The sequence below is a fragment of the Rhincodon typus genome, chromosome 10 (genome assembly GCF_021869965.1).
Source record: "Rhincodon typus isolate 14 chromosome 10, sRhiTyp1.1, whole genome shotgun sequence".
NCBI lineage: Eukaryota > Metazoa > Chordata > Chondrichthyes > Orectolobiformes > Rhincodontidae > Rhincodon > Rhincodon typus.
Window position 1 is genome coordinate 55,994,279 of NC_063341.1, and position 25,000 is coordinate 56,019,278.

Consider the following 25,000-nt stretch of genomic DNA (forward strand, 5'->3'; position numbering starts at 1 on the left):
AGAGATACCACAATTGAAGCAGTTAGTGTAGAACAGTTCTAGAATATAGTCGAGTTGTTATATCTAGTCACACTACCTAGTCTACTCAAAACTATTGATAGTATACTTTTGGTCTATAAAAGAGACTTTCTACACAAGCAACAGCTTATACCTGTATAATTTGGAATAGGCACTCGGAAAGGCTTGGCTAGGATGCTACGAATGAAAGCCTCCTGTAGGAAACAAAGCGGAAATGACAATGTTGAATTAATCTTACTAATACATGTATGATAAATAAATTCAAAATATAGTGAAATAGAAAGGTATTGTAACCAGACTCAATGCTACCCTTATTTTCTGCTGCTAGTACATTTTCCAGGCAACCCACTTTCTTGCCACTTAGTTCAGAATAGCACAAACAATTGGAGTCCTAACTCTGAGATCAGATGACACAACAAATACAAGAACAATAGTGCCAAAAATATGCCCTCTTCCCTATCTTCGATATTGCAAGCTTTAAAGTCAGGCAGCCTGACTTGCACTTTCATTTTTACTTAATTGGCATTTCCTGTGTCCCAAATATGAATTGGCAAGACTGTTATATTCTGGGACTCTTCCTTTAATTTTGGGTGAAATGGAAGAATGAAGGGGATTATTTACCTGTTATGAATTCTACCTGACAAGAAGCTCAGATGGTATACTTGTTAAATGGGAGCCCATGTTATCTCACAGTAGGAAGGTGGTGTAAGATTTTAATAACTAAACAATGATGGTGACAACTATGCTGGCAGAGGATAGACTGTTAGCCTTAATATTATAGGCATGTGGTGGAAATGTCAACATATTACCTCTTGTAAAAGTTTATACATTAAAGTGTATATATTTTCAAGATAGACCGCCAGCTCCATAGCTAATTTTATCCAGTTACAAGGCTTTGGGAAGCGTGAGTGGCAGACAGGAAGATGGAGCAAAAGAGAGTGCGAGAGATAAAATAGATAGAAGCAGTTAGTCCTGTGTCCTAAGTCGATGAAATGCTGATCTTGTTGGATGCCACATAAATGTAAGTGGGTGCTCATGCTCAGATTGAAGAGACATTTTGTGAAATTTAAATGATTGTAAGATTCACCTAGCTTGGTTAGAGAGAAGAATTTCCAATTCATTCCTCACCATGAAAGTGTGTTTGGGGACTAGACCTTATCCTGTTGAAAGGGGAAAGGGCAGTGAGCCATTAGGAGCTGAGAATATTTTTGTGTTAGCAATAGAATGTCATATTTGTACAGTTAAATAGATTATACTCGATTTGTAACAAAGTTGACAATTGCAAACAATAGAATTCAATCATTTTCAGCTCCATCTCAATAATATATAAGACCATAAGATATACGAGCAGAAATTAGGCCATTCAGCGCATCGAGTTCACTCCGCCATTCAATCATGGCTGTTAAGATTCTCAACCCCGTTCGCCCGCTTTCTCCCCGTAACCCTTGACCCCCTTGACAACCAAGAACCTATCTATCTCTATCTTAAATATACTCAATGACCTGGCCTCCACAGCCTTCTGTGGCAGTGAATTCTATAGATTCACCAGTCTCTGGCTGAAGACGTTTCTCCTTATCTGAGTTCTAAAAGGTCTTCCTTTTACATGAAGGCTGTGCCCTCAGGTCCTAGTCTCTCCTACCAATGGGAACATCTTCCCAACATCCACTCTGTCCAGGCCATTCAGTATTCTGAAAGTTTCAATTAGATACCCACTCATCCTTCTAAATTCCATCGAGCATAGACCCAGAGTCCTCAAACATTCCTCATATGTTAAGCTTTTCATTCCTGGGACCATTCACATGTACCTCCTCTGAACCCGCTGTACATCTTTCCTGAGACATGGGGCCCAAAACTGCGCACAATACTCCAAACGTGGCCTCACCAGAGCTTTACTGAGTCTCAGAAGTACATCCCTGCCTTTATATTCAAGCCCTCTCAAAATAAATGCCAAAGTTGCATTTGCCTTCCTGACTACTGACTTAACTTGCAAGTTTACCTTGAGAGAATCCTGGACTAGAACTCCCAAGTCTCCTTGCACTTCAGACTTCTGAATTTTCTCCCCATTTAGAAAATAGTCCATGCTTCTATTCTTCTTACCAAAGTGCATGACCTCACACTTTCCCACATTGTACTCCATATGCCAATTCTTTGCCCACTCTCCTAACCTGTCCAAATCCTTCTGCAGCCTCCCTGCATCCTCAATACTACCTGTCCCTCTACTTATCTTTGTATCGTCTGCAAACTTAGCCAGAATGCACTCAGTTCCTTCACCTAGATCATTAATGTATAAAGTGAAAAGTTGTGGTCCCAACACTGACCCTTGTGGATTACCACTTGTCACCGGCTGCCATCCTGAGAAAGACCCTTTTATCCCCACTCTCTGCTTTCTGCCAGACTTCCAATCTTCTATCTTTTGGGCCCTCATACAGTCAAGTTTGTTCCCCACATGATTCGTAGTACTGATCACTCACATGCTGGCTGCTGTCAAGACACACAGGTCGATTAGTTAGTTGTGCTAGCGGTTTCCGAAATGGTGACATAAAATTTTCACCATTGTCTCGCTGACATGCCAGTTTGCGCCGTTTTGGACTCTGTCAAAAAAGTAAATTCCATTTTTTAAATTGCAATTTTGAAAATCTCAATCACTCACCCATTCCTCTCTCAAATCGTCAGGGATTTCAAAGATAATTTGCATCAAGAATTCCATCATGTACTGACACAACAAGAAGCAGAAATAATTTCATGCAGATTTTAGCCTAGTGACTTGCTAATCTCAAATGGGAAAAATAAGACAAGAATTGATCTGAAATCAGTAACATCAAAAATCTTCAAATATTGCCGATCTTCACTTCCCCATTCTGCCTCATTTAATTTTGCACCACTATTTATGATATTTAAAGCATTTATGATTATTTTCAGCATTGGGGAAGAAATTCAAGTGTAATCTTTTTGAAAGCTTTAATTCTGACATTCTTAGTGGCACAAGTCTGGAATGAGGAAAGACCATTGGCCTCCTGAAAATCATCCTGTTACGATTGTGATCCAATAAAACATAAATAGAACATGTGGGTAGGCAGAGGGTAAACTAGAACAGGGAATACTTTGTGCATTTTCTCAGCTCCACGGTTGGTGCTAGACTACCTTTCTTAGCTCCTGCACCGGTTGACTTGACCTGCCCTTTTAAAAGGGGCAACACCACACAACCACATACATTACAGCCCTACCCCCTGTACTTCCATATTCCCTTTATCTCTCTCTCTCTCATGCAAGTATTGTAGCTAACATATATACATCGTCAGGAATATTTACAACAAAAAAAAATGAAAAAGAAAATGACCCTTCCATAGTTACATCACCATGATCAGTCTCTTAGGGAGATGGCAATTCCTTGAATAAAATCTCTTCGACTCAAGAATCTTTTCCAATGTAGTCTCTCGGGCTTCTGGAAGCTCCTGTTGTTCTGTTGAGGTACTTCCCACTATGATTGGCTGTTACTCTATAAGCCTGCTGTTATCTCCTCCCTGGGTGTGGCCAACCATGGCTTGGAAACACATGACTCGGTCAACACCACTGATCCCATCTGGACTGGCTCGGTGTTCCGAGGGTCATCACCCCCATTGACGAGGTGTGGCGACCAGCTGACCCAAGTATCTCCTCCAGGCCAGTTAATCCCTAGTCTGTATAGGTAATTCTCTTATAACACAATAGTTGCATTCTTGTGTGACCTCACGCTATAGAAAATCACATTATAGGGAAATCGCTGCAGAAAATAGCTATACCTGTACAGAACAAACTTCGCGTTATCCAAACAGAGTCCACTTTTCGTCAATTGCATTAGTCAATTTGCATTAACGAAACACATGTTATAGCAGAACTACCTGTACCATATATGATAATGGTTCTGTTCAAGTCACACCATCACTGGGATTCGTTTTTCCCCAGATGTATAATTCCAGCTAACACCATCTTTCCTCTTTGGAAAACACTCAACTGTGAGTGTTCTGACCATCTGTCCTTCCAGATTTCACTCTATCATCTCTCTGATCGCTTCTGCCCGCAGTAAGTCAGTCAAACATGGTTCTGAACTGGCGGTTGAATATTAAGGATGCCAGTGAGCATCGGGTTATCACATGGTTCCTGTTCATGCTGAGGAACTTGCTGAGTCGCCATCCTAAGGAATTCTCCCCTTGTGAGGCCTTTAAGGCCTGCTTCAAGGTTTGTACAAATCTCTCTGCCTGGCCGTTTGTCACCGAGTGATATAGAGCTGATCTCACATATCTGGCTCTGTGATTTTCCAGGTGATCCTTGAACTCTTGTGCCACAAAGTGTGGACCATTGTCAGTCATTATTTGTTCGGGGTTCCCGAACCTGGCAAACATTTCATCCAGTTGGCCTATTGTTGCTTCCACTGATGCAGACTTCAAAACAACCACCTCGGGCCACGTGGAGCAGGTATCAATGACCACAGGGAGTGAAGGAACAGTGATATATTTCCAAGTCTGAATGGTGAGTGAATAACCTGTTCACTGATGCCCAGTTTGGGTTCTGCCAGGGTCACTCAGATCCTGACCTCATTACACCTTGGTTCAAACATAGACAGAAGTGCCGAATTCCAGAGGTGAGGTGAAAGCGTCAGCCTGTTACATCAACGCCACATTCGACCAAGTGCAGCATCAAGGAACCCTAGCAAAACTGGAATCAATGGGTATCGGGGGAAAACTCTCTGCTGGTCAGAGTCATACCTGGCATATAGAAAATGGTCTTGGTTGTTGGAGGTCAGTCATCTCACCTCCAGGACATTTCTGCAGGAGATCCTCATGGTAGAGTCCTGGGCCCAGCTGTTTTCAGCTGCTTTCAGCTGCTTCATCAATGACCTTCCCTCCATGATAAGGTCAGAGGTGGGGTTGTTTGCTGATAATTGCACAGTATTCAGCGCTATCCCCAACTCCTCAGATACTTAAGCAGTCCATGCCTAAATGCAACAAGACCTAGACAATATCCAGGCTTGGGCTGACAAGTGGCAAGAAGCATTCAGGCCACACAAATGCCAGGCTATGACCATCGCTAATAAGAAAGGATCTAACCACCAAACCTTGACATTCAATGGTATTATCATCACTGAATTCCCCCAGTATCAACATCCTTGGGGTTATCATTGATCAGAAACTTGCCATATAGGCAGAGTGGCCAGAAGACAGGTCAGAGGTTAGGAATACTGCATCTCCTGACTTCCCAAGGCCTGTCCAGCATTTACAAGGCATAGGTCGGGAGTATGATGGAATACTCCCCACTTGCCTGGATGCATGCGGCTTGAACAACACTCATTAAGCATGACACCATCCAGGAAAAAGCAGCACACTTGATTGTTTGTGGATATGATGCCAGTCACTCTACCTACAGGCAGTCAGTAGCAGCAAGTGTGTCCTACCTACAAGGTGCATTGCAGAAATTCAAATATCCTAAGACAGTATCTTCCAAACCAATGACCATTTCCATCTAGAAGGTCAAGGGCAGCAAGTACAGGGGAAACAACCACCTGCAAGTTTCCCCTCCAAGCCACTCATCATGTTGACTTGGAAATATAATCGCTGAAACGCCACAGTCACTGATTCAAAATTCTGGAATTCCTGGGTCAACCTAACGCAGGTGGGCTGCAGCAGCTCAAGAAGGGAGCTCACCACACCTTCGCAAGGTCAAAAGGGACAGGGCAATAAAATGCTTGCCAGCCAGCAAAGCCCATGGTCCCATGAGTGAATTAGAAAACAAAAAGACCTTGTGTGAAGCTTGACAATATCCAGGCTTGAGCTGACAAGTGGCAAGAAACATTCAGGCCACACTTGTTCTATGTATGTCCGTAGTGTAATTTTGGCAGGCTTCAATGGCAGTGCTTTTAACTTTGTGTTATGTATTGATTCCAGAATCAGAGACACTTCTGCACCTGTATCCATCTTTACTGTCTTACCCTTTAATTTGAGAAGAACCCAAATGAGATCAGCTTCATCCCACATTCACAGGATATTTAACTGAAACTCTGCTGACCCAGGGCTTTCAGCTTCTCCCGCAGACTTAGCTGATTCCCAGTCTACTTCCTGGCTGGTGGCATGACCTGATGTCTTATCCTCAGGGTTGTTGCTTTCTCACTCGCCTTCTCTCGTTTGGGTTGTACCCGGCAATTTCAGGCAATACATTCCACTCGCTTACACCAGCAGCACTGGGCTTCGAGTCCAACATGTTGAGTCATTGTGGCCACTCCTGCCACATCGGTGGCATTCTACAGTTGGTACAGCACTTTGCTGAGTTTCTGCCACTCTATGCACCTGGGCGCCGTCACTCAAATGGTGGCCAACTCCAACAAGGTAACAATTTCAAAAGTTGCCTTGAAATCCAGGTTTCTCCTTCTTAATAGTTTCCATTAGGTGGCTTCGTGTCGGAGACCGCAAACCAAACAGTCCTAGCAGGCATCTTGGAGGAACCCTCCAAATTCACAATGTTTCACTAACCTCTTTAAGGCTGCCATAATTTGGGTGATGGACCCTCTTCTGTGGTGTATCCGTTCATGAAAACAGAAAGGTTCTACGTCATCAGTGGCTTTTGTGCAAAATAACTGCCCAACACTTCACATAGTTCTTGGTATGTCTTCTCCACAAGTTTCTTTGGTTGCACCAGACTCCTTAGAACTGTGAAGGTCTTGCTCCAAATGGTACTCAAGAAGACCAGTACCATGGTGTCTTCAGCCATCTTATTTGCCTTTAAATACACACCAAAACATTCGATATGCAGCATCCAACACTCTTGTCTCTTCATCAAATGGTCCCATTGCTCCAAATTGGCCCAGTGTTGTTTTCCTGCAACTGGAGTTGATAGCCGTTCGCAGTCCAGGTCTGCTTGGTGAACAATCTGTGCACCAGCCACTCCCCCACCGAGTGCATTAGCATACGACTCTTCCCTGGTGCCACCTGCAGCCCGAGTCTCCTTGCAACCGCTTCCCACAATCTTGCGAAGCTGCCGAGTGAATACTCCCCTCTTCAGCTGTCGGCTGCAGTCCGAATTCCCTCAGCCCACCACTCTTGGCCTGGTCCTCGGAGCGAACTGTGCTTTCCTGGCGTCGACTGCAGTCCCAGCCCCTCGATGTTAACTCCACGAATCTGCTCGGTTTTCAAAGTACAGGCAACGTCATTCCTCCTTCCACAAAAAAAAGTAGCATTTGCACAGTTTGTGGCTCAAATCCAATCCTCATTGCCAGTTTGTGTTTGTGGTTCACTAGAACAAGAAATAGAATATGAAGTAGACAGAGGATAAACTAGAAGAGGGAATGATTTATTCTGCATCCTCTCAGCTCCACAGTCGGTGTCAAACTGCCTTTTCTAGCTCCTGCACCGGGTCACCTGACCTATTTGCTTAAAGGGGCAACTCCACACAACTATATACAGCCTAAGGCCATATTAGTCTGAAAACATCAGATCCCGTCTGATCCTGGAACCTAAGCAGACTCAGGCCTGGTTAGTATTTGGATGGGACTCACCCGAGAATACCAGGTGCAGTAGGCTTCAGGGATTTTGTGGCATGGTAGTAGTGTCCCTAACTCTGGGCCAGGAGGCCTGAGTTCATGTCCCATCTGCTTGAAAGATGTGTAATAACATTTCAATTTCAGTTGAGATGCAACAAATATATTCTGCAAATAGTGAGCCTCATTCCTATACGTGCCAGTCCTTAACTGGTGTTTCATAATGACTGATATACGATAAAGGATACATATTCCACTTTTTAAATTAATATTATTCACATCAGATGCCGTAGCATTCACCTGGGGAAAAGGTCATTAAGTGCAGCTTAGAAGCACAGATTCAACTTACTGACACAAGTACATAAATTCAATAAGTATTTAATCAGTCAGTTTGCATTAGATTACTGTACCACATCCTCATCATCATCATCCGACAAATGTCCTGGCTTTCGCTTGGCAAGCTGACTTGGGGCTAGACTTCTTCTCTATGGAACAAAAGCAACACATTTACAAAAAGTTAGACTGTACTTCTACAACAGCTTTTATAACACCCCAAAGCACTTTAAGCCAATGAGGTACATTTGAAGTGTAGTTACTATTCTAATGTAGAAAATGTAATAGCCAATTTATTTACAGAAATTTCTCACAAGCAGCAACGTAAGCAGACTGTATTTTTAAGTAAACATTTGAAACATTTATTTGGCAAGGAATCGGTGTTAAGTCCTATTCAGTGCATTGAGGGCTAGAACTTAAGTTGGTATTTCTAAAAACATAGAGCTCGTAAGTTAGTTGATTTTGCCAATTTGGGAATTTTACCTAAAGAAAAATTGCCTTTTCATATTTAAAAGAAATATTCCTAAGTGTTCCACATGTAATTCATTACTTTGAGCTGCAGTGACCAGTATACAAATTAATATAACCTCCAACAGCATTACTTCACCAACTGTAGCTAATCAGTTTTGTCAAGGTATCTAAGAGAATAATGTTGCCCAGGACACTGGAAAAACACCCTGTTCTTCTTCAATAATGACATGAGGTATTTAATACCCATTTGATCTACAAAAGTCTAATGGACCCTTAATTTAATATTTCATTCAAAGGATGGATGTCTGACAATACACCACCACTTCAACATTGCACTGGAAGTTCACCCACATTATGTGCCTCACCTCTGACTCAAAGATGAATGCAGTAGCAAAGAATTCAATCACATTGGGACTTCAGACTAAAACAGGGCAGTTGAAAGGGAGATTTTAACACTCTGCCAACCTAATCATTGTCGCACTTACCATTTTCTGAAACTGAGATTTCAATGCAATTTAACAACTTATTCAATCAGTTTTAAGTTTCTTCTCTCTCAAAATTCCATGATGTAGTTTACTTGAAGAGATAGCTGAGCACAGGAGTCTTTGTCTCATCCAACTTCTAGGTCATAATCACTGACCAGTGAAACTTCTTCAGCTTCCATTGCATCTATGCCATTGTCAAGCAGTTGATTCAGTACTTCAGTGAGCCAAATGATCAGGTCTAATGTTATGTAGCAATTCTTTTCCAGCTTCCTTTGAATGGAGTTTGCTCTTAATATCTTAGCCTTTTCAGATAAACGTGGAGTACTTTATAGATTACTGCTAAACAATTCCTGTGAACTTAGAAACCCCATTTCAATCTAGTGCTTCAACTTAATATCGAGTTGGTTTACTCCCACTCTTTAATCAACAATTATTATTAATAACATTATTAAAAAAAACAGAGTTCTCTTTTCACAATCTCAAATTTTGTGTTTTGCTATCAATTATTCTTTAGTTATCAATGAATATGATTAATCTCAATTACAGTACATCCACTATCAAATATAACAAAATTAGCTCACAATCCATTAATTGATCAGGTCACTGTAAAATTCTTGATTTGCCTCATTCTTCAACATAATTAAGCGGAACAAAGCAGCATTGCATTCACGGTCTATCAAACTCAAACCGTTTAGAAATCCGGCCTAATAACTTGAGCCCCTCTCTCATTTGATTCTCACTATTACAATCCCTAGATTATAGTTGAAGCCCTATGTAAATCCATAGAGGGAAGCTCACTGTCCCTGTGCCAGAGCCTGATCCACTCTCCCAGTCCCAATCTCACTCCTCGACTGAACCTGTCCCTCAGGCCCTTCACACTCTGTATGCCTCCTCTCCTCTAGTCCTCTCTTTCGTTCTTTCTTTCTCTTCTGTCCCCACGGCACAGGGAGTAGACCAATGTCTCGCTACCCCAATCCCTTCACGGCATTTCCCCACCTTTAACTGACAAACCCTCGCGGTACTTCTCTTTTTCTATTTCTCTATCTCTGTCTCTATCTGCCCTAATTCCACTTTCACCCGTTCCCTCTCTCACTCGAATTTACCGCCGGGTGCTGAGCCTGCGCATTGCGAATTACGGGTTCCGCGGAGGCTCCTGCCGCCACGAGCCCGCGTTACAGAGAGCCCCGCCCCCTAGGGCAGTGTTATCAGGGAGTCCCGCCTCCCCGAGGGCAGCGTTTACAGGTATCCGTGTCCCCAGGAGTAGTAGGAACTGCAGATGCTGGAGAATCTGAGATAACAAGGTGTAGAGCTGGATGAACACAGCAGGCCGAGCAGCATCAGAGGAGCAGGAAGGCTGACGTTTCAGGCCTAGACCGAAAGGCCCGAAACGTCAACATTCCTGCTCCTCTGATGCTGCTCGGCCTGCTGTGTTTATCCAGCTCTACACCTTGTTATCCCTGTCCCCAGGTGTTGTGTTTACAGGGGTCCCCCCCCCCCCCCTCCCGCCAACCACAGGGCGGTGTTAACAAGGAGCCCTGCCCCCTGGAAGCACGTTACCAGGTAGCCCCGCCCCCGATTGTAGCGTTTACTGTTTGCCCTGTCCCCAGGGGCCGCGTTTAAAGGGAGCCCCGACCGCAGGGGCCCAGTTTACTGGGAGCCCCGCCCCCCAGTGCCGCGTTAACGGGGAGCTCCGCCCACCCAGGGATCGTGTTTCAGAGAGAGAGGGTCCCCTGCCCACAATTCACACTTTCTCACGTCCTGTCTGATGGGGTGTACGCAATACTGACCAGGCCTGAAATTGTTGCCTATTCCTAATTTCTATTGAGAATTTGCTACAGAGCCACCACCTTGAATCTCTGCAGTTCTTTTTGCGGCTGCACAGGACATTGTTTAGGCCACTTTTGGAACGCTGCGTTCAGTTATGGTCCCCTCCTACAGGAAAAATGTTGTGAAATTTGAAAGGATTCAGAAAAGATTTACAAGGATGTTGCCATGGTTGGAGGGTTTGAGCTTTAGGGAGAGGCTGAACAGCTGGGGCTATTTTCCATGGAGCGTCACAGTCTGAGGGGTGACATTCTAAAGGTTTATGTGATCGTGGAGGGCATAGGGTGAATACCAGGGTCTTTTCCCTGGGGTGGGGAATCCAAAACTAGAGGGCATAGGTTTAAAGTAAGGGGGAAAGATTTAAGAGGGATCGAAGGGGCAACTCTTCCGTGTCGAGGGTGGTGCGTGTATGGAATAAGCTGCCAGAGGAAGTGGTGGAAGCTGGTCCAATGACAACGTTTAAAAGGCATGTGAATAGGTACATGAATAGAAAGGGTTTAGAGGGATATGGGCCAAAAGCTAGCAAATGGTATAAGAATAGTTTGGGATATTTGGTCGACAAGGATGAGTTGGAGCAAAGTGCCTGTTTCCATGTTGTACAGTCTGTGACTCTGTGCTGATCTTTCGATGAAGGGAAGGTCATTGATGAAGTAGCTGAAGATGGTTGGACCTGGAACACCACCTGAGGCAACAATATCCTGGAAGAGATAATTGACCTTCAACAATCACATCCATGTTCTTTTGTATCAGATATGATTCCAACCACAAACATGACACAGCCATGGAAGGATATTACTCGTGTCTTCGACTGTTGTGAAGACTGACGCAAAGTAATTATTCAGTTCCTCAGCCAATTCCTTGTTCCCCACTACTTTCTCCCCAGCGTCATTTTCCAGCTGCCCAATGTCCTCTTTTGCCCTTGATACATCTAAAGAAACTCTTACAGTCCTCCTTTATATTACTGGCTAGCTTACCCTCATAGTTAATGTTCACCCTCCTTATTTCTTCTTTTGTTGCCCTCTGTTAGTATTTGTAAGCTTCCCAACCCTCTGGTTTCCCACTGCCCTTCGCCACGTTATATGCTTTCTCTTTTGCTTTTATGCTATCCCTGACTTCCCTAGTCAGCCACTGTTGCCTCATTGTCCCCTGTGTCTCCTGAATTACTCCTAGAACTCCTGCCATTGCTGTTCCACTGTCTTCCTGCTAGGCTCCTCTCCCAGTCAATTCTGCCCAGCTCCGCCCTCATGCCTCTGTAGTTGCTTTTATTCAGTTGTAATACCGTTACCTCTGATTCTATCTTCTCCCTCTCAAATTGCAGAGTAAATTCAAACATATTCAGCAATCTTCAGCCAGAAATGCCGAGTGGACGATCCATCTCAGCCTCCTCCAGTGGTCCCGAACATTACAGATACCAGTCTTCAGTCTTCGATTCACTCCACGTGATATCATGAAATGGTTGGACGCACTGGATACTACAAAGGCTACAGGCCCTGACAACATTCCGGCAATAGTACTGAAGACTCGTACTCCAGAACTTGCTGCTCCCCTAGCCAAGCTGTTCCAGTACAGTTACAACACTGGCATCTACCTGACAATGTGGAAAATTGTCCAAGAACGTCCTGTACATAAAAAGAAGCAGGACAAATCCAATCTGGCCAATTACAGCCCCATCAGTCTACTGTCAATATCAGTAAAGTGATGGAACGTGTCATCAACAGCTCTCAGGCAGCACCTGCTCAGCAATAACCTGCTCAGTGATGCCTAGTTTGGATTCTGCCAGGGCTACTCAGCTCCTCACCTCATTACAGCCTTGGTTCAATCACAGACAAAAGATCTGAATTCCAGAGGTGAGATGAGAGTGACAGCCCTTGACATCAAGGCTGCATTTGATTGAGTATGGCATGACTGGAATCAATGAGAATCGGGGCAAACTCTCCGGTGGTTGGAGTCATACCTGACACGTAGGAAGATGGTCGTGATTGTTGGAGTCATCTCAGCTCCAGGACATCTCTGCAGGAGTTCCTCAGGGTAGTGTCCTAGTCCCAACCATCTTCAGCTGCTTCATCAATGACCTTCCCTCCATCATAAGGTCAGAAGTGGGGATGTTTGCCAATGATTGCCCAATGTTCAGCACTACTCGTGACTCCTGCAACAAGATCTGGACAATATCCAGGCTTTGGCTGACAAGTGGCGTAACTTACATGCCACACAAATGCCAGACTATGACCATCACCAACAAGAGAGAATCTAACCACCGCCTCTTGACATTCAATGGTGTTACCATCACTGAATCCCTCACTATCAACATTGTGGGAGTTATTGATCAGCAACTCAACTGGACTCACCACATAAATGCAGTGGCTACAAGAGCAGGCCAGAAGCTGGGAATACTGTGGCAAGTAACTCACCTGACTCCCCAAAGCCTGTCCACCATCTACAAGGCACAAGTCAGGAGTGTGATGGAATACTCCCCACTTGCCTGGAAGAGTGCAGCCCCAACAACACTCAAGAAGCTTCCAGGACAAAGCAGCCCACTTGATTGGCACTGCATCCACAAGTATCCACTCCCTCCACCATCAATGCTCAGTAGCAGCAGTGTGTACTATCTACAAGATGCACTTCAGAAATTCACCAAAGATCCTCAGACAGTACCTTCCAAACTCATGACCACTTCCATCTAGAAGGACAAGGGCAGCAGATCCATGGGAACACCACCATTTTCAAGTGACCCTCCAAGCCGCTCACCATCCTGACTTAGAAATATATTGCCATTCCTTCACTGTCACTGGGTCAATATTTTGGAATTCCCTCCCTAATGGCATTGTGGATCAACCCACAACAGGTGGACTATGGTGATTCAAGAAGGCAGTTCACCACCATCTTCTCAAGAGCAACTAGAAACAGGCAATAAATGCTGGCCAGCCAGTGATGCCCACATCCCACAAAATAAATAAATGTATTCCTAGCCTCTGACCTGCTGTTGTAGCCACTGCGTTTATCTGGCCACCTGGACCATTTAAGTGTTTATGCTCCATTTTTACATTGAAAGCCAGTCTCTCTCCTGTTGTCATGGCTAGGAAGGTACAATGTAACGATTCTTAACTACTTCTGAACAAAACTCACTCTTACAAGGCCAGTTGCCTACATAGAATAGGAACCTCAGCAAAAATAGTTGCTAACTTTGTATTGCAAGAAACAGATTGGAACTGGACTGGCATTGTGTACACACGGTAAAAATAATGTACCAGCCAATTACATCGTAGAAGTTGGCACAAATTATCCCTCATTCCAAGCGCAACCCTTTGAAGATTTTGTGAGAATTGTGAATTCTTCACTAATGTTCAGAGCAGAGGTAACCCTGGTATGCCACCAAAGTAACCACTGAGAATCACAATTAGCAACCTAACCACCACGGCAGGTTCCTCAGATGACAGCATAACAACAGCCATTTGTCGTTGAATTGGACGACTCCACACTTTTCGCACTTTTCTGAGAATGGAATATCTTTGAGTTTCAATTCTGTAGTAATCTTCTGCATCCCCTATCTTGTCAGATGCCAATTTTTTCTTTCTTTGACACTAGATGGAGTACAAGAGCTATCAAAGTATCCTTAAATGTATGTATAATAAATCAAAACCTCATCATCTGTGGGGGTCTAGCAGCACAAGCTTATTGTGGATAATATATTTTTTAAAAGTGGCTACTGATGCTGTGTAGCTCTCCTCTGTACCACAAAGACAGACACAAGCAGACCAGTCAACTCAATGAGAGAAAAAAAATTGCAAGTTTACAGACTAAGGAAGTGAACCAGCGCATAACGACAAGTGAATGTAGTTTAGATGGGATAAAGAAAATGCACACCTCAAGTAATGTCTGAAACTAATAACACGCACTGTAAGAATATGATTAAATTCAAACATATTATAGTAATCAATGATCTGTTGCAGATTTGGCTATTACATATATACTCCTGAATGGTAAACCTTACAAGTGAATGGAAACCCAGAGCTCGTGGTTTAGGTTGCAAATTATTCCAGGTAAGCACTGAGGGAAAAATAACACAAAAATGTAATAAGACTCCCCATTTGAATAAAATCTTCCCTGTCTCCCTGATAGCCCAAAACATTACCCAGCTGATGAATTACTTTTATAGTGTGGTCACTACTGTGGTATAAGGAAACATGGCAGCCAATTTTCATGTGGCAAAATATCACAAATAAATGATTAGCCTGTTCTAATGGTGTTTGTGATTAGCCTGATTCAATGGTGTTTTTAAGGTAGGATTGAGTGCCTTGACATCAAAGCAGCATTTCATTGTGTGTAGTATCAGGTAGCCTTAGTAAAACTAGTGCACATTGGAATTGAGGGTGAATCACTCGTGATTTGAATACAAAAAAATCTCTGGTGCAAAGTAAGTAGTTGTGGTTGTTGGAGATGAATCATCTCAGCCCTATGATATCACTGAAAGAGTTCCACAGAGTAGTGTCCGAGGTGCAACAGTTTTCAGCTGCTTCATCAAAGACCTTCATCATAAGGTCAGAAATGGGAACATTCACTGATTAATAAACAATCAGTGTTTAGCATCACTTACCACATCTTAGACAATGAAGCAGGTTGTGTCCAAATGCAGTAGGAGACAACCTTAAGGCTTGGCCTGATAAATGGCAGGTAATATTTGTACCACTTAAATGCCAGGCAATGACCACCTCCAACAAGGGAGAATCTAACCACCATCCCTTGATTAAAAACCAAAAGAACTGCGGATGCTGTAAATCAGGAACAAAAACAAAGTTGCTGGAAAAGCTCAGCAGGTCTGGCAGCATCTGTGGAGGAGAAAACAGAGTTAATGTTTCGGCTCCGGTGACCCTTCCTCAGAACTCCTTGATGTTCGCCTTGATGTTCACCAACATTACCATTGCAGAATTCCCAACTATCAACATCTTGGGGGTTACCTGATCAGAAATTGAAACAAATCAGCCATAGGTAATTCCCCTCCTGTTTCCCCAAAGCTAGTCCACTATCTGCAGGTACAGATCAGGCATGCAATTTACTACTGTCCCCTTGCCTGGATGATTGCAGCTCCAACAACATTTATGAAGCTTGACAGCAACAAGGACAAAGCAGCTTGCTTGACCGTCACCGCTTTTAATGTTCACACCTTTCATTCCTGACACACACTGGCAGCAGTGTACTGTACATAATATACAGTGCAGCAATTCATCAAAGCTCCTTTGATAGCCCCTTCCAGACCTGTGATCTCCACCACTTGGAAGGAGAAGAGCAGCTGATGTAAGGGAGCACCACCACCAGCAAGTTTCCGTCCAAGACTTACATCGCTGCACCTCATTGTCAAGGGGTCAAAGTCCTGCACCTCCTTTCCTAACAGCACTAGGGGTGTTTTTGGATTCCAAGGACTCCAGTAGTTCATAGTAGCAACTCACCATTCTCTTCTTGAGCAACATACAGTAAAAGCCAACCATGCCCACACTCAATGAAGCAATAATAATAAAAACTAAATTAAAAAAAAACATTGGATAGGATACAGGGAGAATTCTCCTGTCCTTCATGTTATCCCAAGAGTTCCTATATATCTATTTGGGACCTTTAATTAACACTTTGTGTGAAAAGTGGCACCTTACCATTGTATTGAATTAGTATTTGAAGCTTTGCGCTTAATTCTTCAAAGTACAGATTGAACCCATAACTTTCTGACTCAGAATCAAGAAAGTACTGCTCAGATGTGGGCCTTCTGTACATTATGTAAGTTACAGTGATATTGTGCTGAATTTTCAATGGCCTGTGGAAATAGGTGGGCCTGAAAAATGGAGGCAAATCCTTGGGCTGCTTCATTAAGTTTTCCTGTCTCTACGTGATTATACAGGAGTCAAAGTGACAACTAGAATAGTTATTTGATCAGCCACAGTGTACATTCCATACTTAAATACGTAAGCATCACCATCAGTCTCAATAACCCCATTCCCTTTCTAAGACTTCCCATTCTGCCTCTCTTCATCCCCATTTTCAACACTCCTATCCTCCTGCCCTTCCTCATCCAAACCCATGCCTCCGCGTCATCTCTCCCAACTCTTCCCATTTTCCCCACTCCATCTCCCAAAGCCCATCCCAAACCCCCACCTACTCTGCTGTCCAAACCCTCCAAGCCACTGCCTACTCCATTCCCAACTCTCCTCTCCACTCTCTTTCACAGTACCCCCCTTCATCCTCCTCATTGCCTCTCACAACTTCTCCAAGAGCTGCTGTGTTATTGAAAGATGACATCCGCTCCAGTGATACAAAGTGGCAGCCCAATGATGGAGGATCTGCGGGCTTTATCACTCCACCAAAGGGCAATTAAGGACACTCTCCCAATGTTAACTGGGTAAGTCATAAGGCGTCTACATGCAAAATGGCCGTGGGCTGTCAGTGGCAGGTCAGGTAGATATCAGTGCTGGAGACTCCATTCGACATGGAAGATACTGCTCCAAATATTGGCTGCAACAGTAGTAAATCTGTTTGTCTGTTTACCCCCTTTAGTAACCAGCAGTGGGAAAAAGACACTTTATACTCCAATGTACTTAACCAGCTCTTACCTCTGGCAGTGGGGTTGTGACTGTTATAAATCTTCTTATTGACTCCCAAGACATTGGAGCCCATTTGCCATCCTTAATTGGACAGGTCTCCCAGAAGCAGTCTTTTAATTGGCCACTTCCTTCAAAATAATTCTCTTTAGTCTATCAGTAACATTTGGGGGTTCCTGGTCCCTACTTCATGCAACCGGCAGGTTGGGGACACAGGAATTAAAATCCTGCCCATTATGACAATATTGTAACAAACATTTAGTAGTAATTCATTTTATGTTGTAAATAGAGGGAAATGTTTTATTTAAAAATTTTTCTTGTAAGGAAAAGGGTTGATCAACTACACATTATATTTCAAACTTTGGCTGGCCTGTTGTAGGGTGGGAAGGAAGACATACTTACTACTGGAAAAGTTGGGAATTGCATCTGCTGTTCTTCTTTGTGGGGGCCAGTTCGGGAATCTAAAGGTCTTCCTCCTCCTCTTGCTCTCTGGTCCTTCCCACAAATGTAGCAAACTATTTAAGGGCAGAATTTTTTGAATGGCAGGAATTCCCATCCTACCAGAGAAAAGACTGGCGGGAAATGAACTTGCTTGACAGCTGCCTTGTAGCTATTTGGTACTCCATGTGGACTGATGGTCATCTGAGGAGCTGACAGCACTGTTGTCCCAGCAAAAAGATGTGGAATTCACCAAGTCCCAAAGAACAAACCACAATGAGCCCAGGAGGTGAGGCCCCTGGGGTGGGGTGTGTGGTTGTGGTAGAGGGGGAACCTGAGCAGGCCAGACAATGGTGGGGTGGAGGAAGGGCTTGCATGGGATCCATAATCTTTCCTGATTTTCACTTGTGTCTCAGGCAGGCTAATCTGCTGGGTTTCACTCTTAACCCCAAAACCTGTTGTTGGGATGGGAAGTAGCTGTTTAGTGACAAATTACTTAAATAGTCTTTGAGAAAGGGTCTCTTTTGGCGAAAGGATGGAAGATACAATTTAGCTTGGTTCAGCTCTTATAAAATCACTATCAGATGGCAATGAGCAAGTAGGTGGTGAGAAGGACACACTTAGGATTTACAAGACTCCTGCCTGCAAAATCATTGACAGGGAACCATAAAAGTCTGCCTACGGTTTATTTTGTTGTCATTATGGCTTTGCAGTAGAAGCCAGCCAATAACTGAGATAAACAGAACAGAGTGATTTCAATTCCAAACCATAATCTGTCCTGGTTCAAAAACGGCTACAGGAAGCACTACAATTTGTTTTATATAAATGCAAAAACAAAACAGCTCTTCAAATTATTGAAATAAACAAATAGGAAAATTTAAGAACAATATGCTTGAGCTGGAAGTCAGGTGATTGTCATATTTGAACAATTGGTGAGTTTTGTAAGGAATCAAAGGGAATGCTGCAACCATAGCACAATAGGCTAGCAGACACCCACTATCTTTAGTGGTGAGAAGTGAAAGGAGGAAAGAGAAAGAAGAGTTTTTATTTATTTTCTTTCTCCCATGGGGAGAAGAGCGAGCCATTCCTTTGGGATAAGGTACCAATTGTGACATACACATCTGGAAAGAAACATTTCCAATTACTAGGTAGGATAGAAAGTGTTCTATTAATTTTACTTTACAAAATCAGAGGTTCATTTATGCGATGGAAAACAGAGGTACATCGTTGGTGATTAGAAAATTGCCATTGCCATTGACATTTCTCATTCCACAGCGCTAATTTCAGCTCTGATGCCATAAATAACACCTGACTGCTAATTTAAAATGTAAAAAAGGACAAGGCCAGTGTTTATAAAACATATGTAAGATCAGCATAAGTTAAAATGATCAAGATCAAAATGGAGCTTCTCAGAGGATGATGGTGAAGAGCAGGATTTGCTTCGAAAAACACCCTATAGTCTTCTAGGCATCTTGTTTTCCTGATTTTCTGTTTCAATGTAACCATCCAGTGAAGACTAAAAGAAAAATAAGGATTTGTGATAAATAAGCTTCTCAGCAAAGAAGAATTTAGAGAAAATGATTTAACAGGCACTGAAACAACTAAACAGCAGAGTGGCATAAAAGTTCTCCTCTGGTAAACTCTGAAATAGTTACCTTCCTATAACTATAGATCCAGATAAACTCAGGTTTTGCCTTCAACTATCATTTACCACAAATTAATATTTATAAGTATTGATATGCTTCCTTAAGTTACTCATACTATGTTCAATATTTAAAGAGAATCTCAATATCAAACCTTTTAAAATTCAGCCTAAGTATGATGACAGAATTTTCATGTTCTGCCAATTGCAAACTTTTAATAAAATGTGGTGTTGATGAATCACAAGGAGCACTTGAAATGAGCAAGAGCTAAAATACTGCAGTTGTTTTTAAGAATAATTCTTGAGCTCGTGATTTTAATAAAAAATGCACATTTCAGATAGTTAGATAAAGGAAGAGTGTTTATAACCAATCATCTGGAAATAAAGTGTTTTACACAGACTGAATATTGTGATAGTATTATGACACGTTATGTAACTAATGCAACAGTAATTTATATGCAGCAACATTCCACAAACGGCAGTTAATATGACAGGTCAAAATGAGCAATGGACCATGAGGAGAGCATTTAGCCCTTTGAATTTGTTCTGCTATTCAATGAGATTAAAGTTGATACGTTACTTAATTTCACATACCCACCTTTGCCCTATATTATTTATATTTGTTAATGTGATGCTGGTTAGGCCAGTATTCATTGCCCATCCTTAAATTGTCTAGAGAAGGTGGAGTTGAAGTGTCTTCTTGAATGACTGCAGTCCATGGGTTGCAAGTACATTCACAGTGCTGTTAGGAAGGGAGTTCCAAGATTTTGATGCAGTGACGCTGTAGTAACCAAGTCAGGATGTTCTGGAGCTTGGAAGAACATCAGTTTTGGAAGATGCTGCCAGAGGAACTCTGTTCAGAGTTGTTGCAGTGCATCTTGCAGATAGTACACAGTGCTCCCACTGTGCACCAGTTGTGGAAGAAGTGAATGTTGAACTTGTGAAATAGATTGCCAAGCAAAACCCCATTTGCTTTGTCCTGGATGGCATCAATCTTTGAATGTCAGAGTTCACTCATCCAGGCAGTTGGAGAGTATTCCATCACTCTCCCAACTTGTGCCTAGTAGATGGTGAACAGGCAGTGGTGAGACAGGAGATTTACTACAGAATACCAAGCATCTGACCCTTTTTCAGTCACTGTATTTATATGGCTGGTCAAATTCAATTCCTGATTAATTAGAACCCCTTGGATGTTGATAAAATGAAATTCAGTGATGGTAATGCTGTTGAACATCATGGAGAGATATTTAGATATTCTCTTGTTAGAGATGGTCATTGCCTGGCACTTGTAACACAAATATTACTTGTAACTTGTCAGTTCAAGCCTAAATATTGTTCAGGTCTTGCTGCATTTGGACACCGACGGTTTCGATACCCGAGGAGTCATAAATGATGCTAAACATTGATGATTGTACAGTGAAACATCCCCCCTTTCTGATCTTATGATGGAGGGAAGGTTATTGATGAAGCAGTTGAAGACAGCCAGGCCAAGGGCACCACCGTGAGAAAGTGCTACTGTGAAATCCTGTGGCTGAAGTAATTGACTTCCAAAAAGCACAACCATCATCTGTTATGCATATTATGACTCCAACCAGTGACTCCCAACTTTGCTTGGGCTCTTTGATGACATACTCAGTCAAATGCTGCTTTTATGTGAAGGGCCATTACCCTTGCTTCCCCTTTCGTCCATGCTTGGATCAAGTCCACAATGAGCTGGGTGGATCTTACAGAACCTAAACTGATCAGCAGCGAGCAGATTGTTATTTTGCAAGTGCTGCCTACTAGCATTGCGAAAACACTTTGCTGATGATTGAAAGTAGGCTGATAGGGCAGTCATTGGACAGAGCAGATTGGCCTGATTTTTTCTGGACACTGTCTGGGCAATTTTCCACATTGGCAGGTAGAGGCCAACATTGCAACTGTGCTGGAACAGTTTGTTTAGTGGCAAAGCTAGTTCTGGAACATACAAGTCTGAAGTACTATTTGCCAGAAAGTGGTCAAGGTCTTGCATCTTTTTTATTATCTAGCACCTTCTGCCTTTTCTTGATGTCTAGTAGAGTGAATTGAATTGATTGAAGGCTGGCCTGTATGATGCCAGGGACTTCAGAAGCAGGGGGAGATGAATTCTCTATTTAGCACTTCTAGAGGATGGTGCTTGCAAAAGGTTCAGTTTTGCCTTTTGCAATGCTGTTGTGGGCTACCCCCATCCTAGAGGTTTGGGGATATTTATGGAGCTTCTTCCTCCAGGGAGTTGTTTAATCGTCTGATACCTTCATGATTGGATATGGCAAGATAGCCAAGCTTAGATCTGATCTGTTGACTATAGGGTCATTTAGCCCTGTGTATCTCGGACTGCCTCTGCAGTTTGGCACACAAGCAGTCTTGAGTTGTAGCTTCATCAGGGTGACACCTCATTGCCTGGTGTTGCTTTTTATATGCGCCACCTGCACTCTTCATTGAACAATGGTTGATGCCCTCATGTTATGTTAATTGTAGAGTGGGATATATGCAGGGTCATAAGGTCATAGACTGTGTTTGAATACAATTCAGATGCTGCTGATGGCCCACAGTGCCTTATGGATGCTCAGTTATGGATACCCAGTCACTAAGTGCCAGATTCTTTTTGAAAGATACCATATTCAGCAGGTTTAGAATCACAGAATTCCTACAGTGTGGAAGGAAGCCATTCAACCTCTCAATTCCACACCAACCTTCTGAACAGCAGATCCAGCCCCCTATCTTATCTCTGTACCCCACATTTACTTTGGGTCAATCCACCTAACCTGCACATCTTTGGACTGTGGGAGGAATCCGGAGAATCTGGAGGGAACCCACACAGACACAGGGAGAATATACAAACTGCAAACAGGCTGTCGTCCAACAGTGGAATTGAACTCGGGTCCCTAGAGCTGTGAGGCAGCAGTGCTAACCACTGAGACACCATGGCACCCTCCAAAATACCTCTGATTAACAAAAATAAACAATAAATCTTAGTTAGAAATTTAATATTTAATCTAGCATCAACCACCATTTATGGAAGTGAGTCCCAAAAATTAGAAGATTGGGGATTAAAAATTAGGGATTCTATGATTCTATGAAGTGTTTTCTGAGTTCACTCTTGAAAAGATGTGGTTCTAAGACTTTATAGACCATGTCCCTAGTCCTAGACTCTGCAAGCAACAAAAATAATTAATTTCAATTTCCCCTATCTGTTCACATTACTATCATGAAAACATCAATTAAATCACTCTTTAACCTATATTTCAGGGAATAAAACCTTAATTTGTGTAATCTTGTTTTATATTTTAACCCTCGATATCCAGTTATCATTCTGTCAAATCTACACTGAACTCCTTTCCAGATCAATGGATTCTTTTTGAAGGGTGATGCCCTGAACTGCTACAATATTCCAGGTACAGCCTACATATCCAGCTTGATCTGACTTTCAAGGACTTTTGGTTCATAGTCTTGTAAGTATGGTACTTCAGGTGATTATCTGAATATTTTTTGTTAAAATGTGACAAGGGTTTTTAACCTTCATACAGTCAAGTTCCAGACTTCCATCATCTTCTGGAGAGGAGAACATTTTTTACCTAACATCATGAGCTGTCAGGTCAGTTCTAATGTGATTTGGTTCAGAATATAAAGACCTTCTCAATACCATAAAGTTTTAAACTCAAAAGTCTGAATCTATCATAAGTGGGTAGTTTGCAAGATCATCAAATTGTCTATCCACAAGGCCCAAAGGCATAACATTTTGGGCATTGTCTTGTTCTATATTTTTATGTATTTCTGACAGTGGGCTAAATCTTGCATTTTTTTTGGCTAAATCCAAGTTGCATTGGATTTTTTTGAAGGCTTTGTTGCTGCAAGGCTTAGCAAGTTCTCTTGCTATTATTACCAAACTCCCCCAATTAAACTACCTGCCACGTCCCTGTGGCGTAGCTTACATTTCATTTCCCTGCATCTTACAATGATGTTTCTGGAGTTTGAAAGCCCATAGTACTTTTCCAAGTGCACAGTCAAGAGCTGCCGTGATTGGTTCCTGACATTTGCCCTTGACAAATGTTTTCTTTGCAGGCAGGGTTGAAGATGTCCTGCTAGATATCCTCAGCCAGCTGGACAAATGCACCACAATGCAGGGAGAAAGTCAATGATCTTCTCCACTCTGCCAATGTTAAATACCCCCATCTTTTCTCTGCTACTTTTTAAAAAACGTTTATGGGATGTGGACATTGCTGGGAAGGACATCATTCCTTGCCCATCTCTAATTGCCTGGAGGGGAGTCAAGAGTTAACCACATTGCTGTGGGTATGGAGTCACATGTAGGCCAGACCAGGTAAGGATAGCAGATTTCCTTCCTTAAAAGGATATTAGTGAACCAGACTGTCATAAAAACACAATCAACAGTGGTTACATGGTCATCATTAGAATAGTTCTTTTATAAATTTAATTACTAGATTTTTTTTGGATTCAAATTTTGCCATATTTGGGATTTGAACACATGTCTCCAGAACATTAGCCTGGATTAGGAGGCCAGTGAAATTACCATTGCACCACAGCCTCCCCAATCTAACTTTTCTTGATTATGTTATGGATATCTAAATGCTCTGCTATCACGTCCTTGATAATGGACACTAACATTTTCCAAATGATAGGTATTAAGCTAATTACACAATAGTTTCCTGTTTTTGTCTCCTCCCTTTTTAAATAAAGATGTTTCATTGACAGTTTTCCAATCCTTTGAAACTTTTTTCCAGAATCTAAGCATTCTCGGAAGGTTACTACCAGTGCCTACATTATCTCTGCAGCTACTTCCTTTAAAATCCAAGGATGCAACCTATCAGGTCAAGGGGACTTAATGGCCTTTATCCCCATTAGTTTCCTTAGTATATTTTTCTCCAGTGATAATTACTGCATTAATTTGCTCCCTGCCTTTAGCCCTCTGATTATCTAGTATTTTTGGAATGCTATTAGTGTCCTCTACTGTGAAGACTGATGTAAGCATTAGTTCAACTCTTCTGCCATTTCCTGTCTCCCCATTACTATTTCTCCAGTCTTGTTGTCTAAGACAACAAACACAGAATACTGGAGAAAGCTGCAGGACTGACTGCATCTGTGGAAAGAAATGGAGAGTTAACGTTTCAAATCCAATATGACTCTTTTACACAACTCATTCTCCAAGATCCCCATGTTAACTGATGCCTCTCTCTTCCTTTTCATATAATTAAAGATGCTCTTGATGTCAATTTTCTTGTTACTTGCTGGTTTGCCCTGTTTATTTTCTCCCTCTTTATTCATTTTTGGGTCATCTTTTGTTGGCTTTTAAAACTTTCCTAATCATGATATTTGATTAATCTTGGCCACATTGTTTTTTCTTGCAATTTCAATTTGATACTGTCCTCAACTTCCTTGGTTTTTCCTCTCTATTATTTTGATTTCATATTAAAATACAAAACAAATCTCATGCGCATTCAAAACGGACCCTGCAAATATTGGAGCTGCACGCTCCTCTGAACAAAGGCTCCAGGTTTCTGCAAAATAACACATTTCAAAGGACTGAAATTTAGCCCCAACATAACCTCTGCTATCCCACTCACCTGCATCAGGATCCTTTCCTTTTTTAATCTGCTATAAAAACTCAGGACGTCCGTGTTAGCATGGACCACTCTCCTGTCAAAGTCCATCACTCGAAGACCTTCCAAGC

The 25,000-nt window shown here is 42.4% G+C and overlaps 2 protein-coding genes across 4 annotated transcripts in view; both read right to left on the minus strand.

Moving 5' to 3' along the window:
• LOC125484137 (DNA repair and recombination protein RAD54-like) overlaps nt 1-9,960 on the minus strand; it is a 13,396-nt gene extending 3,436 nt beyond the window's left edge. The window contains exons 1-5 of the mRNA XM_048601534.1: nt 8,812-9,960; nt 7,933-8,007; nt 7,541-7,633; nt 2,490-2,609; nt 152-212 (exon numbers count right to left, since the gene is read on the minus strand). Coding sequence (XP_048457491.1) covers nt 152-212; nt 2,490-2,609; nt 7,541-7,633; nt 7,933-8,007; nt 8,812-8,814 — 352 coding nt within the window. The 5' untranslated portion in view covers nt 8,815-9,960. The remainder of the gene's footprint in view (nt 1-151; nt 213-2,489; nt 2,610-7,540; nt 7,634-7,932; nt 8,008-8,811) is intronic.
• Nucleotides 9,961-18,276: 8,316 nt separating this feature from the next.
• Nucleotides 18,277-25,000, minus strand: part of pif1 (PIF1 5'-to-3' DNA helicase homolog (S. cerevisiae)) — a 33,749-nt gene continuing 27,025 nt past the window's right edge. For all 3 annotated transcript variants that reach the window (XM_048602183.1, XM_020519488.2, XM_048602184.1), the window contains exons 13-14: nt 24,894-25,000; nt 18,277-19,167 (exon numbers count right to left, since the gene is read on the minus strand). In XM_048602183.1, coding sequence (XP_048458140.1) covers nt 19,105-19,167; nt 24,894-25,000 — 170 coding nt within the window. In that variant the 3' untranslated portion in view covers nt 18,277-19,104. The remainder of the gene's footprint in view (nt 19,168-24,893) is intronic.